Source organism: Pezoporus occidentalis, unplaced genomic scaffold (assembly GCF_034315485.1).
Source record: "Pezoporus occidentalis ecotype Australia unplaced genomic scaffold, CSIRO_AGI_Poc_V1 ctg108, whole genome shotgun sequence".
In the NCBI taxonomy this organism is placed as follows: Eukaryota; Metazoa; Chordata; class Aves; order Psittaciformes; family Psittacidae; genus Pezoporus; species Pezoporus occidentalis.
Window position 1 is genome coordinate 1,774,416 of NW_026912865.1, and position 13,854 is coordinate 1,788,269.

General features: G+C 39.0%; 1 protein-coding gene across 5 annotated transcripts in view; it reads right to left on the bottom strand.

Moving 5' to 3' along the window:
* Positions 1-747: 747 nt before the first annotated feature.
* BAZ1A (bromodomain adjacent to zinc finger domain 1A) overlaps positions 748-13,854 on the bottom strand; it is a 61,144-nt gene continuing 48,037 nt past the window's right edge. For all 5 annotated transcript variants that reach the window (XM_062623243.1, XM_062623251.1, XM_062623223.1 and 2 more), the window contains 7 exons: positions 13,637-13,785; positions 7,335-7,582; positions 6,988-7,214; positions 5,635-6,119; positions 4,418-4,563; positions 2,308-2,395; positions 748-1,793 (listed from right to left, as the gene is read on the bottom strand). In XM_062623243.1, the coding sequence (XP_062479227.1) occupies positions 1,603-1,793; positions 2,308-2,395; positions 4,418-4,563; positions 5,635-6,119; positions 6,988-7,214; positions 7,335-7,582; positions 13,637-13,785 (1,534 nt within the window). In that variant the 3' untranslated portion in view covers positions 748-1,602. The remainder of the gene's footprint in view (positions 1,794-2,307; positions 2,396-4,417; positions 4,564-5,634; positions 6,120-6,987; positions 7,215-7,334; positions 7,583-13,636; positions 13,786-13,854) is intronic.

Genomic DNA, 13,854 nt, shown 5'->3' on the forward strand with positions numbered 1-13,854 from the left:
GCTGCTCACATTCCTTGTGGAGTTTAGCGTTCTTTGTGGTGGGAACAAGAAACGCATCTTTGGACAGGAGAGATGTCGGCTCTGAACAAGGGAAGGCTCACACAGAAACTCTGAAGTATCAACAGACATTTCTAAACAATATCCCCCCTGTTCTCAGCCTTAGATTATTTTAGGTTTGTTTTTTTAAGAAAACACCTCCACTCAAATCCACCATTTCAACCTGATCAGTCTCGTATGTGTTGCCATCCACTCCCTAGGTTCAAGGGAATGCCCATTCTAGCCACCTCTTGCTACCCCCAAACTTCTGATCCATGCCATTTTTTCAGTGTGGCATAACTCCAGGTGGGCAAAACTGGTTTCTAAAGGGTCTTAAAGGTACTGATTCAAACAGAGTTTAATACATTAATAAATACTGAAAGTAAAACTGTCGAAAAGAGCAAGTAGTTTAAAGAAGGTGCTGGTCAGCTAAACAAAGCTATGAGGTTTTACACTCTTAGGATAAAGATCCAAATTAAATAACTATACAATTTATGCACATACTTCTTACGTTACTCCTTACATGTTGGTGAACATTTGCATCGCTCAAAGACCAGGTGTCACAGCGGCTGCAGTTGCTGAAAATGCTGACTGGGGTACTCACATGGAAACCAAGTTCTGCCATGTTCTCTCCAGCAGCTTGTCCTGGCAGGTTAACGGGGAAGATGGTGCAGCAGTGTAATGCAGAAGGAAATGCCAGTAAGCTCAAAATACTTTGAAAAATGTGTCATTTTATTTGTGCACATCCAAAGTTGTATGTAGAAAGTTATAGTACAGTCCCGTAAATTTACTCATTGCTAGAAGAACTGCCAGGGCCATGGGCAGATGTTTATTGATTGATCATCAAGTTAGAGGGGAATAAACAAACAAAAAAAAACCCAGAAAAAAAATTAAAAAGCTATGGAACTCCTTTTTTTTTTGTTTTTTTTTTTTTGTTTTTAATCCCCAAGTACAAATTTTATAAATACAAAACAAATTCACAAATTACTTTGAATGCTAAATAAATATCTACTTAATAAACTCAGACTGAATACCTCCAGCCAGCACTGGTACAGTACTTAAAAAGATATGCAGTTGTACTCATTCATGTGTAGTGTTGAGAAGATATGCTCAAAGAAGTTTCAAACACACACACACACACAGTTTCCTCAACTGTGCTACAGCAGAAGATTTTATCTGAGTTGATAAAGCCCTCCATACCACAGCTCCTACAAAATCTAGAGGATGAAACAAGGTCATTTTGTGCAGGAAAAAAACAATGTTCTTCTGGAAGATATTTGGACACATGAATGTATTAAAAATGTACAAAATCTCTGTAAACCAGTACTGTATCAGTACATCTATCAAAATTATCAGACACTGAATAAAACTGTAGCAAAGGTAATCTTTCCTACGTTCTCCTGAGTGCTTAATATTACATTGAGAATATAGTGCAGGCCACACTTCAAGGTGGTTAAACAGTTGTTATTGCTTTATACAGGTATGACGACTGCGTGATTTAAGATTTAACATTTCATTTTAATGAACATAGCAGATTTCTCAAAAAAATCCTTTGGAAGGTAGAGGTTAGATTCGTGACTTCTTCGCCGCAGGAGCAGCATGGTCCACATTACTAGATGTGATTGGAAGTCCAAGCTTTTGAGCCTGAATGTGGAAGAAAGCTTGAAGTCTAGTTCCAGCTTTTGCTTCACTTGTGTTACGAGGGTTGTATTCAAAGCAGTTTGAAAACATCAGCTCAATGTCTTCAATGAATTCCGCTAGGAAATAAAAAGTAAATCAACTGAACGTGTCTCAGAGCAGTACAATAAAGCAGTATGACACCACTAAATCACTACAGTGAGCCTACAGTCACAACACAAAAATGTCTTTGCATGTGTCAAGTGTCTATCATTATATTAGTGCCATGTAAACATTCGTGAAATTTCTCTTATTATCAATAAAAACGACAAATCCAGCAGTAACAACAGGACCTTTTTTAAATATTTCAGTGCCACTCACTAACATCAAAGGCTTGAGAAATTACCAGCAGTTCCTCAGCTGCTCATTTCTTACCTATGCATCTTGGAGTAAAAGAACCGTTCAACAAATCTTACTTTAAAATATTAGTAAATGCTCTTTCAAAAAAAAACACAAAAAACAAAACACACCACGAAGCCCCAAACCAAACAATTTCAGCTTCCTGATCCTCTGACACAGCTCTATTGTATGACAAGAATTTATTTTAAAGTGAGAGAAGAGGGTTCATTACCTCTTTCAATCAGTAATACTTACATGCTAACTTGTATTCACATTTATTCACTTTTTCACGGATAATATTTAAGGCAATAGGTTTTTTGATGATATCATAGTAGTCTGGTACCTAAAAAAAAAATAAAATATTTCCATAGACAAAAGGAAACTTAAAATTCTACCTATAAACAAATGACGTATTAGCAAAAGCATTTTGGTTTTGCTTTTAAACAGAGGAGTCACAAGCAACCACCCCAATCTCCTGAACTGAGTGTTAGTTTTCAGGTATTGCTTCTTCATTTCTGTATTATTCAAATAGTAGACCACAGCAAATATTAGCCAGTGAATAAATCTAACCCTAAATACCCTGTGAACAACTCTAAGAAAATTGCATGAACAGATAAGCATTACAGTGGTCCCATCTGTCAAGTGCAAAATGATTTCCAAGATTTAAGAACCTTTCATTTTCCTGCAACATATTACAATATTAAAAGCTCCTCAGTCATGAGTAATGACCATTTTCGCTCCACTACTATTCACTGTCTTACAGGAGAAGTGAAATCCTGATGCTCCATTCAGTTGTGTTGAACAGGAAGTAGTGAACCTTTTTGTAGCAAGAACACAGTATTCAAGCAGCAGACAGAAAGACTCTTTATGTGATGAAAGTGAGGGGACGAAAAGGATTGCCTAACTGATCATTTGGACCACAGATTTTGAATTCCATGTAAGTACCAAGCTTAGGCTGAGTGTCTCATTAACAAGGCAGGGCAGGGGGGTAAAAGAAAAGGATATCTGATCCAAATGTGACTCCTCCCCCCAAGAAAAGATACCCACATGCACCATCATGTATGTTTTTAAACCAAGGTCTTGTTTATGGCCTGTAACTTTACTATATGAAGTGCAACCTGCAAATGAACCTAAAGAAAGAATTAGCAGAGCTACAGAATTAGATTGACACATTTTACCTTCCTTTCCCTTTAGAAGTGCAGTTCACATGAGAACTAAAAAAAGTTTTCCTTTTCTGGCTTGCTGTGCACTGATCATTCAGTGTATTCTTTACATGGTCTTAAAGGCAGCAAAAAAATCAAACCAGAATTTCTGTCATGATGAAGAAAATTTGAACTACTCAGGAACGGATTTTTCTTTCCAAACTATACAGAGACTGTCCCTTAGTGATTGATTCAGGCAAATAGTAACACAATGAATTCTAGCAGTTTCTTTTTAGAATCAAAATTAAGTTGAATTCTCCATCCCTCCTTACATTCACCAGATTCTTGCACTATCCATTGTAATTACTGTACACGAGTAGGCAGACACTAATCTCTTATTTCATTCAGGATTCCTCTCCTCCTCCTCTGCACTTACATCTTTCATTCATGTTTGAACATCATTCTTTTTGTCCAGATACATTAATCCTTTCAGCTATCTGTGACTCTGAATTCAGTTTCAAGTCTTCATTTAACAGCTGTCACTGTTAATTTTAATAGAGCACTTGAACACTGAGCTCTAGATACTGCACGAATGTCTGTGCAGAGTTGCTCCAGAGGCCTCGGAGAGGACAGGCACTTGGTTAGGGTATGACAGTTTCAGCAGACAAACCTTTGCCACCTGCAGAAAAGCAGATGTACCTTGGGAACTTTTACTGTAATACAAACCTCTAAAGCAGCACTTACTTTGGGTACCTACTTACCATCAAGTATTTTAAAAGCTAAACAAGAAGAAAATAATTAAGAACTAAGCTAAGAAATTCTCTGTTTTACTGCATTATAGTTAACATCAGAGTAAAGCTGTTCCTATCTTGTTATATTACTGCAGGTCTGTTCTCAAAAACACCTTTGTGTAAATTGAAGGTTACTCCAAATAATTAATCAACATAAACGTACCTTTAGCAGCCCCATGCTCTACCTTTTTTCCCCACAAATCAAGGCATTTCATATTTTTAAATGCCTGACAAGCATACTTTAAAATTTCCCAACAACACACCAACTGTAGAAGTTACTTCTGGCACCATATTTGAGCTGAAATGCAAGCGTTCTCCTGAATCACATTGCTTATCTGTATCCCTTTGTTTGAGCAAGACTATAAAATCCCGAATTTTTACTGTCAGCAAGCACAGTTCTCAACCATTCCCCTCTACAGTTCTATCAGTTACCTGGATTTTGGAAACCAGTTTCATGAAAGGCCAGCTGTCATCATGTCGTACCAGTTCCACTACGAGTTGTTCGAAAGCTGAGAGTTCATGGACTCCCCCTTGACGTCCTGAACTTCTTCTGTTCAATGAGGTTTGAGGAGATGATTCTGGAGAAAAAAATCCCAAAAAACAAAACCCACCCCACCAGATAAAAATAAAAACCTGAGAAGAAAAAAGTTTCAAAAAGTAGTAAAACACCATTATTCTTGGGTAGTAAAACTGTAGTTTCAGGACAAAACTCAAGTAGTTTGGCTTCAGGTATTAACTACACTGCAGCCTTGTTATTAACCACTAAATGTCTCTCTTGCAGTACAAGATGCAAAGTACCAGGACTTAGCTGGGTTCCTCCTCCATTCTCCTGCATCACATTAATTTTGGAAAGGATTTTTTCCACTGATTTCAATTTTAAGACAATTTGTTAAACACTGAAAGAAAAGCCCTATTAGAGAAAAACAGAATAAGCTGCCTGCTCATAACTTTTGCTTCAGAGTGGTTTTATCTGCTTTCAAGAGTAGTCAGCAGGGTGGTTAGAGGATAAGCCTAGAAACTCCCAATGGTGAAGGACAGAAATGGCACAAAATACAAGGCCACCACACTCTTTCACACTCTTCAGTCTCACATTGGAGCCTTTCTGTTTTTAAAAGGTTATTGTAGCTGGCCAAGTATTCCCCTACTATCACATACTTGTTATTAACTTAGCAAGCAAGAACCCTCTTAGCCCTATACCAGACAGGTGACACTTTTCTTCTGGCAGCAGTTTATTGTGGTTTGTGTATATTCCAAATTTTGCTACCTTGCCTACATCTGTGTTCTGCACTGTTTCACAAAACAAAACCGTAAAAGCTGTAAGTAAGCATCTGCATTTTTAAGGGTTAAGGCATAAATATCACTTTCACATTTTCTACCCACTTATTAGCAATTGCTCCATATTGTTAGCAAATATGAACCTTCAAATATGGGTACGATAAATCTCCTTGGCAATTGAAGTATTTGTTCTTTAGATGACTGAATTTTTCTTTTTGAGGTTCATTTCTGCCACTGCAAAAGAAGGGATCTGCCTTGTTGGAAGAGGTAAAACTGCCTTCAAGCATCATTTCTAGTCTTCTTGCTCTACCACCCAAATATTTTTACAAGGAACAGAACATGGTTTTTATTCTGGGCAAAATTATTTCTCTAACCTGTGGATTGTCGTTTCCTGCCTCTTCTCTTGGGTTCAGTAACAGGAAGAGAAAGCTTTGAAGTAGAAACTGGATACTTCCGAAGCCGTTCAGTCGGGTCTACGGTATCAACAATTCTAAATCCGAGAGAATTAGAAGGGCTGTTTTCCAGTGTGTTATCAGCATTCTTTCTTCCTCTTCGTCTTCTTCGAGGACTGAGTAATTCCACGAATACATCTGCTTGCAATGAACTTTGGGTCTGACGAGTGGTCCGGCTATTAAGTCTTAAAGAAGGCTTTGTCACTGATGGAGGGGCTGATTTTACCTTTCTCAACCTCCTCCTGGTAACTTTAGATGAAGATTCAGTTTGCCTAGGTGTGTTTTGCTGACTCCGAGAAGCATATCTTGCCTGACGCTGGCTGTTCTGACTTGAGAATGGATTGTTGAGTTTGGCTGCTCTCATTTTTAATGGAAACTTCACCTGAGGTCTTCCTGGCTTTGATGGGCTACAAAAAGTGAACAATTATGTTTATTTATCCCCAAATTCCCTGTGTCTCTCTTCCCTCAGTTTTCTAATTCAGCATTTAAAAAACCCAACCATTCAAGGTTGGACTAGTAAGCAACTGCCTTTCAAGCTGACGCAGCCATCCAGCTACCATTATCTAAATACTGAAGTCTCTTAAGTAGATACTATGTGGAGCACCTACTATAAAGAAATGCTTGGAAGTTCCATCATCCTTGCAGCTTGTGCAATACAAATGCATTAACTGGAGCACCAGCTATCAATTTCTTTAAATCACTTGCTTCTTTCTCACAGCAACTATAAGTAACTAGGATTTTTAAACTGTATTTCCAGCTACGTAAATAAACTGCAGTTGTAAAATACTTAATGTAGAAGTTATGCTCTAGTCAGGGTTTATAACTAATAGTGAAGACTCTCCTTCCATTACAGGAGAGAAGGAAGAACCCAGAGATGAATTTACTTCTCAAGGAGATGCAAGTTCTCTCCAACTATTGCATTCCAACTGTCAGAGCCACAACAGTCTTGCTTCAGTCAACAGGTTTTCTACTGTTTGAAACTCTCCACTTTACATTGAAATAGTAGCTGTACAGAACTGCAACTCTGATGGCCATCTCACCTATACATCCTAGGCTGGAATTTTCATCCTGAAAAGTGAGTCTAAGTCCACTGGACTTAAGTTTTGTTAATACTAAACCCATCATGTAAGAGCCAAATTCCTAAAAGCTGCCATTTTTTTAAAATAAACATATTTTTCACACTGGATTTTCAAGATATGTGCATATGTGAACAATTACTCCACCTAATAATAAAGATATTTCTGTGAGACATCTGCTAAAGGGGCTTCCATTTACCTCATCTCTTCTTCCTCCTGAGATTCATCTTCCTCATCTTGCTCTTCTTCATAATGCTCTTCCTCACTTTGCCCCATTTCATCATAATTTGCCTCTTCTTCCCCTTCTCCTAGTTGTTCAGCAGTCTCTTCATCACTTTCCACAGAAGGTCTTTGTCTGGAGGAGAGGCGTCTAGAGCGCTGTTTTGGTCGGCACTCTGGGCAAAACCAGTCTCCTTCAGGAATGACCTAGAAGGAAAAAAAAAAGGAAAAAAAAAAGAAGAAAGAAGCAAGCATTAGTATGCAATTAAATTGTAAGAAGTACTCAAGTTTTGTGTGAAAAGGAAGCACTTCTTTTTCCTCAGATACCTTCAGCTTGGGTCTGATGCAGTAAGTATGATAGCCTCGATCGCAGCCATCACACAGCACCATGCTTTCTGCATCGCCTTTCTTCCGACACACTTTACAGCGAGCATTGAGGATGGACTTTGACCAGATGACACTTCGATCCAGTGTAGACAGATGAAGGAAAACTTGGGACAAGCTGGTAGAAGAAAGAAGTGACTCTCTCCAGCGATCCAAAACTGTTTTATAGGCCCGTCCACCATCACTGGCATCTTCCATTAAAGACGGGTATTGAAAAAAAAAAAACAAACAAAACAAAACACTAGAATCAAACAACTTGTCAAACATCCACATTATTTTAGACTATGAGGTAAGGCTCTGATTCTCAACACAGCAGTAGTAAACTGGGAAAATATTATAACCTTTGTCTTATCTCCTCAATACTTGAATATTTCCCCTTTAGTTTCCAAGCTGCTGATGCCATTAAGAATTTCCTCTTCAATACCACTTCAATTTCAACTTCCACATACATGGGACATAAGAAAGACATAAAAGTATTACTCAGATAACAATCTGGAAACCTAACAACTTGATTAAATTTATAAATGAAGATTACTTAAGATTAAAAAAAGGACACTCCCAATTTACTTTCCCTTGTAGGTACATTTTGAAACCACAAAATTATTTATATTTCAATATTGTACCTAGCATTAACCAGAGACTTTGCTGGCAAAAAACAGCTTAAAGGGCTTTTCTCACCTGCACTTCTCAGCATAATCTAGCAGACAATCTTTTAGGCCTCTCTGCACACCTCAATGCCCTTATTCCTGTCCCGCACTTCACAAGAACCTGCATGTCTGTCCAGCTAACCAGACTGGGTGACTGCTGTAGTTGAAATATTACTGTTTTCTTGGTATTTTATAAGCAATGTAGTACACATGAATCTGTGGTGCACACCTAGTGGCAAACCAAGTCAGACCTGGGATCCTAATTCAGTTAGAAATAAACGGGGGCCGGGGATGAGAGATTATCGTATTTTCATGGGTTTGGTTTGCAACCCAGGCCACCAAAGCAGCCACACAAATACACATACAGGACAGTGAGGGAGGAGGTACTGAATGGGAATGAGCAGCTGGGAATTACAGAATCAAAGTGGCTGTTTGAGGAGCTGGAGAAATGAGAAGGTATAAACGACACCCTGCACTGCTGCTGCTGAGCAGAAAGGGTATTTCTTTATGAATCTCAAAAGCTATTTCTTGCATTTTGAAGCAAGAAGGTTTAAGGAAAGGAAGACACAATATAGTAGTACTTTTGATTATGGAAATGTTCAAAGATTTCCCTTCTAGAAGGGATAGCCCACTTATTACTGTTTGACCTCCAGCTGATTAATGCTGCACTCCAGTATAAAATGCCACCTTGCCTGACTTGCTATAGTAAGAGTGGGCACAGGAATGGCATATGATCCACCTGCCAAATGATTTCTCCTCAGCAATAGGATGAGAAAACATCTAATAACAAATGAAAACAAAATGAAAGAACAAAAATGAGACTAATTGCTCTCCTTGCAAGGCCTTTTTGCCTCTCATCAACTGGCTGCCAGGATTTGCCTAATTTTGCATACATCTGCATTAGCATCAAGCAGCACAAGAGGAGTGATGGTAGAAGGCAAAGGATAAACAGGCAACACAGCTTCATAAATAAAATGTAGCCACTCCTGAACTGTAAATTCGAACCTGGATTTCCTAAAATTTCCTCTTACTTTATCCTTAGGTTTCCTGTCTGAAGTTCAGTCTACTAAGGATAGTGGTCAAGTGCAAAGGCAATGCTACACTCTATCTTCCTGGTGTTTTTTTTAAAATCAGCAAGAAGAAATTAAATCCACTTGTCAGGACACTAGACTAACATGAGACCCAATTCAGTTCTGCTGCAAATTTCTACTGTAACTCTGGCAAAGACACTTTATCTTAAGCATATATATATATATGTATATATCAGATTGGCAAGCATTTCTTTTGCTGACAGTGGCAGCTTGAGCATAATTACTGGGTGTTTTGGCAGTTATTTTTAGCCTGAATTGGTTCACCAATATAGTTCATGACATAACACAACAAATATTTGCACTGCAAAACTGCAAATGCAATATAGAGATAGAAATTACCGACCACGACCTGCTTCAGCACATCCTGCTGCTGAAACATGCCAAACAACCCCCGACGGTTCAGATCCCAATTTGTAAAATAAGAGTAACACTTTTTTCTTCCATCCATCATCTTTCTCATTTATATTGTTAACTTGGAGGGAGAAACGGCCTCTTCCTTTGTGTCTCAGCAGCTCTACACTGCGCGGTGGGATACCCCTCTGTCAGCTAAGCCCTCCAAGCCTTGCTACAATGCAAATTAAGTTGTTTGACAGATCTATGCACTCATCTATCAATAGCTATTGAGCTCAGGGAAGGGTTTCCATTTTAGTATTCCTAGAAAGGATATGCAATTGCACAATGCTGCAAAGTTTCAAAAAACCCCGAAGCACCCAGAGGCATTAAAGGTGTGGGGGGAAAGGATTATGTGAACATGCAAATTTCTGTTCCAAATTGATAAAAAGAAAATATAGAGTTTTTTGTTGGGTTTTTGTTTTTTTTTTGTGTTTTTTTTTTTAAATCTGTAAGTTGCATTTTATTACACTATACTAAACTATAAAACAAAGTTTTTTTTACTATAAAACAAAGATTTTATATTACTATCCATGTTTAAACCTTTGGCTTCAATAAAAAAATTCTTCAGTTTAAGGAATTGGCTACAAAATTATTATAGTAAACAAACAAAATCTGATAAAATATTTAACAGTTTCTAATTCTTAGCAACACGAGTAACATTGAAAGTTTACCATATCTCTGCCTACTCTTGCCTTCCCTGTCCTCCTTTTATCCCCTCAATGCTTCCATTCATTATCTTCTGCATTACCCAACATAAATGCAGTTATTTCAAATACCTTTAAGTGTGGCAAATTATTTTTTTAATTAATTTTTATCATCCATGCTTGTGGAGTCTAAAAATATAACAGTGTTTCCCAACATGTGCATGTGGAAAAAGGTAGGCAGGGAAGGGTAAGAGAATAACATGCACGAAGGAATTGCTCATCCCAGGATTTAATTTGACTCCCACTACAAACAGAAGGCTTAAATCTACCCTCCCTTATCTTCCTGTCCCTCTCCAGTACAAATGGATATAGAAGCAGCTTACTGACCACTGGTTTCTCTCCCAGCAAACACTTTGCCTGGTCTATGCTACCACAAACCTCCTAACATCTCGAAAACAGCCAGTTTATGGGCACACTCCTCAAGGACCAAGAGAACTAGCTCGCCTGCCATGTGAAACAACATTCTTAAGACATTTTTGTGCAGGAGTGTTCTTGAGTATAAAAATTACGTGTAATGAAATGATTTCTAAAACACAATTCACAATTAAGAAATGCATATAATTCACGTTACATTTAATCACCAAACAGCAGCAGATTAGGGGCCACCTAGTAGCTCTGCAAGGCAGAGGGTGCAGTTTCTGGGGCTTCTAGATCTCCTTTTGCATTGCTATCTTCTGTGCCAGTCTTTTCTTGCTCTTCCACTTGAATATTTGGTATGCACCCCAACTCTAAACTTATCAGAATCACCAGTGAGGCTCTTGGCAGCCTGACAGAGGCTCAGAACAAAAACGGAGCAGAGTGGAGCAGCTGGTCCTTTTATTGCTGTGCTGGGTCCCTTTGTCTGCTCTGCACCCTGGAGGCCACCGGGATAAACTTGCCAGTGACTGCAGTGAATTTCACTGTGCTGTCTTTAGTACTAGAAGCTGTAAATAAGACTGAAAACTAAAAACTCTGAATTATGGCTCCATTCCCTAATAGGAACTGAGCACAGTGAATGGGGGCGGGAGTAGAGAAGGGGGAGCAGAGAGGGAAAAGAAACTCCACAGTGAAGGGAGCAAGTGAAATAACGATGAAGACAAAGCAGGTTCAACTTGGTTTAAAGCAGAAATGCAGGGGTACTCTTTTTACCTAGTGTTCCCCTGTACTGCTACCAAACAGAATTCCTAGCACTTGCTTGACTTCCAGTGTTTTTACCTTAATGGTAATTAAATCAGCCTAAACAGGTTGGGCTTGTCAAGTTTAACGTTAGAAACAGACAGGCAGGCATTTGGTCTAGGGATGGTTCCATTAAGTAGTTGGAACAACTATTAAAAAGAAATGAGCGTATGGACACAATGGACTATATAAGATCAAGCATAACAAGACAGCAAATAAACCCAAAACCCCCACAAACCAAACCCCAGTGGTTACAAACCAGAAGTTAATTTCTATTGTCAGAGCACTGCTGGCCACTTTCTAGAGGGGCCAACAAAAGAGGGTATCACAGTTCTGAGCATAAGGCAGTTCCCCAGCAAGCAGCAGTGTCCACTCTGTATACAAAGTTTTAGTAACACTACTAACACCTCCTTGTCAAGCTAAGTAGAAAACTTTTGCCTGTTATACATACACAAGTTGCAATCTAAGAAACAGAACCTGCTGCAGTAGCATGCAAAGACGCTGTTTCCAGCTGGGAAGCTTAAGCTCAATATTAAGATGATGCAAATTTTACACTCTTGGTTTTTTAAACATCTGAAACACTGAAGAGTTATATCCAGAAAGGTGTGCTTCCAGAACTGCTGCTTGACTGCTGAAGCGCCCAAGTTTGAAAGATGCCTCTCAAACACACAGGCTTCCTTGACATTTTGCAGTCACACCTTCTGGTCACATCCACAAGTTCCAAGTCAGAGCACTTTTCATATAACTAACTGCCTAGTGGTCATAAAATCAGAAGTGAATAGGTTTTTTAAGCTTTCTTTGCTACAGAGCCACGCAAAGCCGCAGCTCCTCCAAGAGCTAATGACAAAACTAAAACTTTGCCTTCAGTCAGGATCATCTCCTGCTAAAAGCAGCTCATTACGCAAGCAAAAACATGAGACACTTGGCATCAAAGGTAAAGCAAGGAAAAGGGAACATGACACCATCCCTTAATGGTTAGGACAGTAAGCCCGAAAGCCTGAGCAGAGCACACCTGGGATCCTTCCTGCTCCTTCAGCTATGCAGGTTGTTCTATATATTACTGTAAGCTTACAGCATTACTATTCTTCAGAGCAGAAGAGATGCACAGGCACAGTACAATATACAAATACACAAGATTTAAGACATGCAAATAATATAACATTACTTTCCCTATATACTTTCTTTGTCACACAGTATAAGGCATCCAAAGGAAAACAGGATTCCCAAGTTAAAAACAAGAAATCCCAGCATCATTCAAAGGGTCGGGCAAAAAGACGAACCATCATTATCAGATTATGGCAGAGTTCAGACCACTGGAAAAAAGATGCAGGAGGACTGCTAAAAAACCTCTTTATCTCCAATACTTTAGAGACATTTCTCTTTTAATCTGTTTCCTCTAACTCCGGATGTCCAGTCTATGGCTATAACCTACTAATAACCATGTCTTTCCCCTTAAGGGCACACTGTAGTAAACTTACAGCTGTCAGCAAGATCCTGTTGCCAAAATACCGTCAGAGAGAGTTTGGAAGTGCAGGCACACACTGCACAACATACTTACAACCTGCACATGCAAAGTAAATACAACAAACATTGGATGTACTCTTAATTAACTGTCTCATGCACATGTTATAAATCTAGTCATATAGCAGGAAATAAGTCCTGTTATGCCTGGCTTGGAAAAGGCAGACACACCTGAGCTGATGACTTTGCGGAGTAACACTTTCAAACAGATGCAGTTTAAACTACTCCTGTGCTCCCCCCCCTTTCATCTCAATCATTTGCCACATTTCCCTTTTCCAGAGGTCATCACAATGATAATGAGATCTTGTGGAAGGGAACCTATGCCTGTATATCAAAAGTCTCTGGCACAAATTTAGCTCAAACTCATCTTCAGTGGCAACTGATACCCAGACACTAGACTCTGTGCAGCAGCAGCAGAGGTGAAGAAACAGTTTTAGGTCAACTGTGCCATGGGGCACTAACGTCTAATGTTAATGCACCAAAACCTGCATTTTCCCCAGAAAACAAACTGACTTTATGCAATTTGACTCTCACCCCCAGAGCACATCAGAGGAGTCCAAACAATGAATGTGTGTTAAAGTCAAGCTATAATCTTTAGTTTATATTTTTCTTACAACCTGTCCCTCTAAACCATCCAGTCTTATATAAGAAGCCACGGGGCTTGGGTGGTTTTCTTTTTGGTACAAAATCTTACACAAAATTAGAGACATACAGTTTCAATTCTGAAAGCTTACCAAGAGGTGCTTTGAGGAACCTGCGCTCAATTCCTTGTTCTATCTGAAGCAGTGCAGATGCCAAGCAGTGGACTACATTATTGACTGGCTGAGGAGTACTTGTACTTGTTGATGCAGCACTTGGAGCTTCAGTTTTTAACCCAACGAGTCTAGAACAGAAATGCAGTAAATGATCATACTGGGTTTTCTCTAACATAGTTAGAATTAAACACCACAGA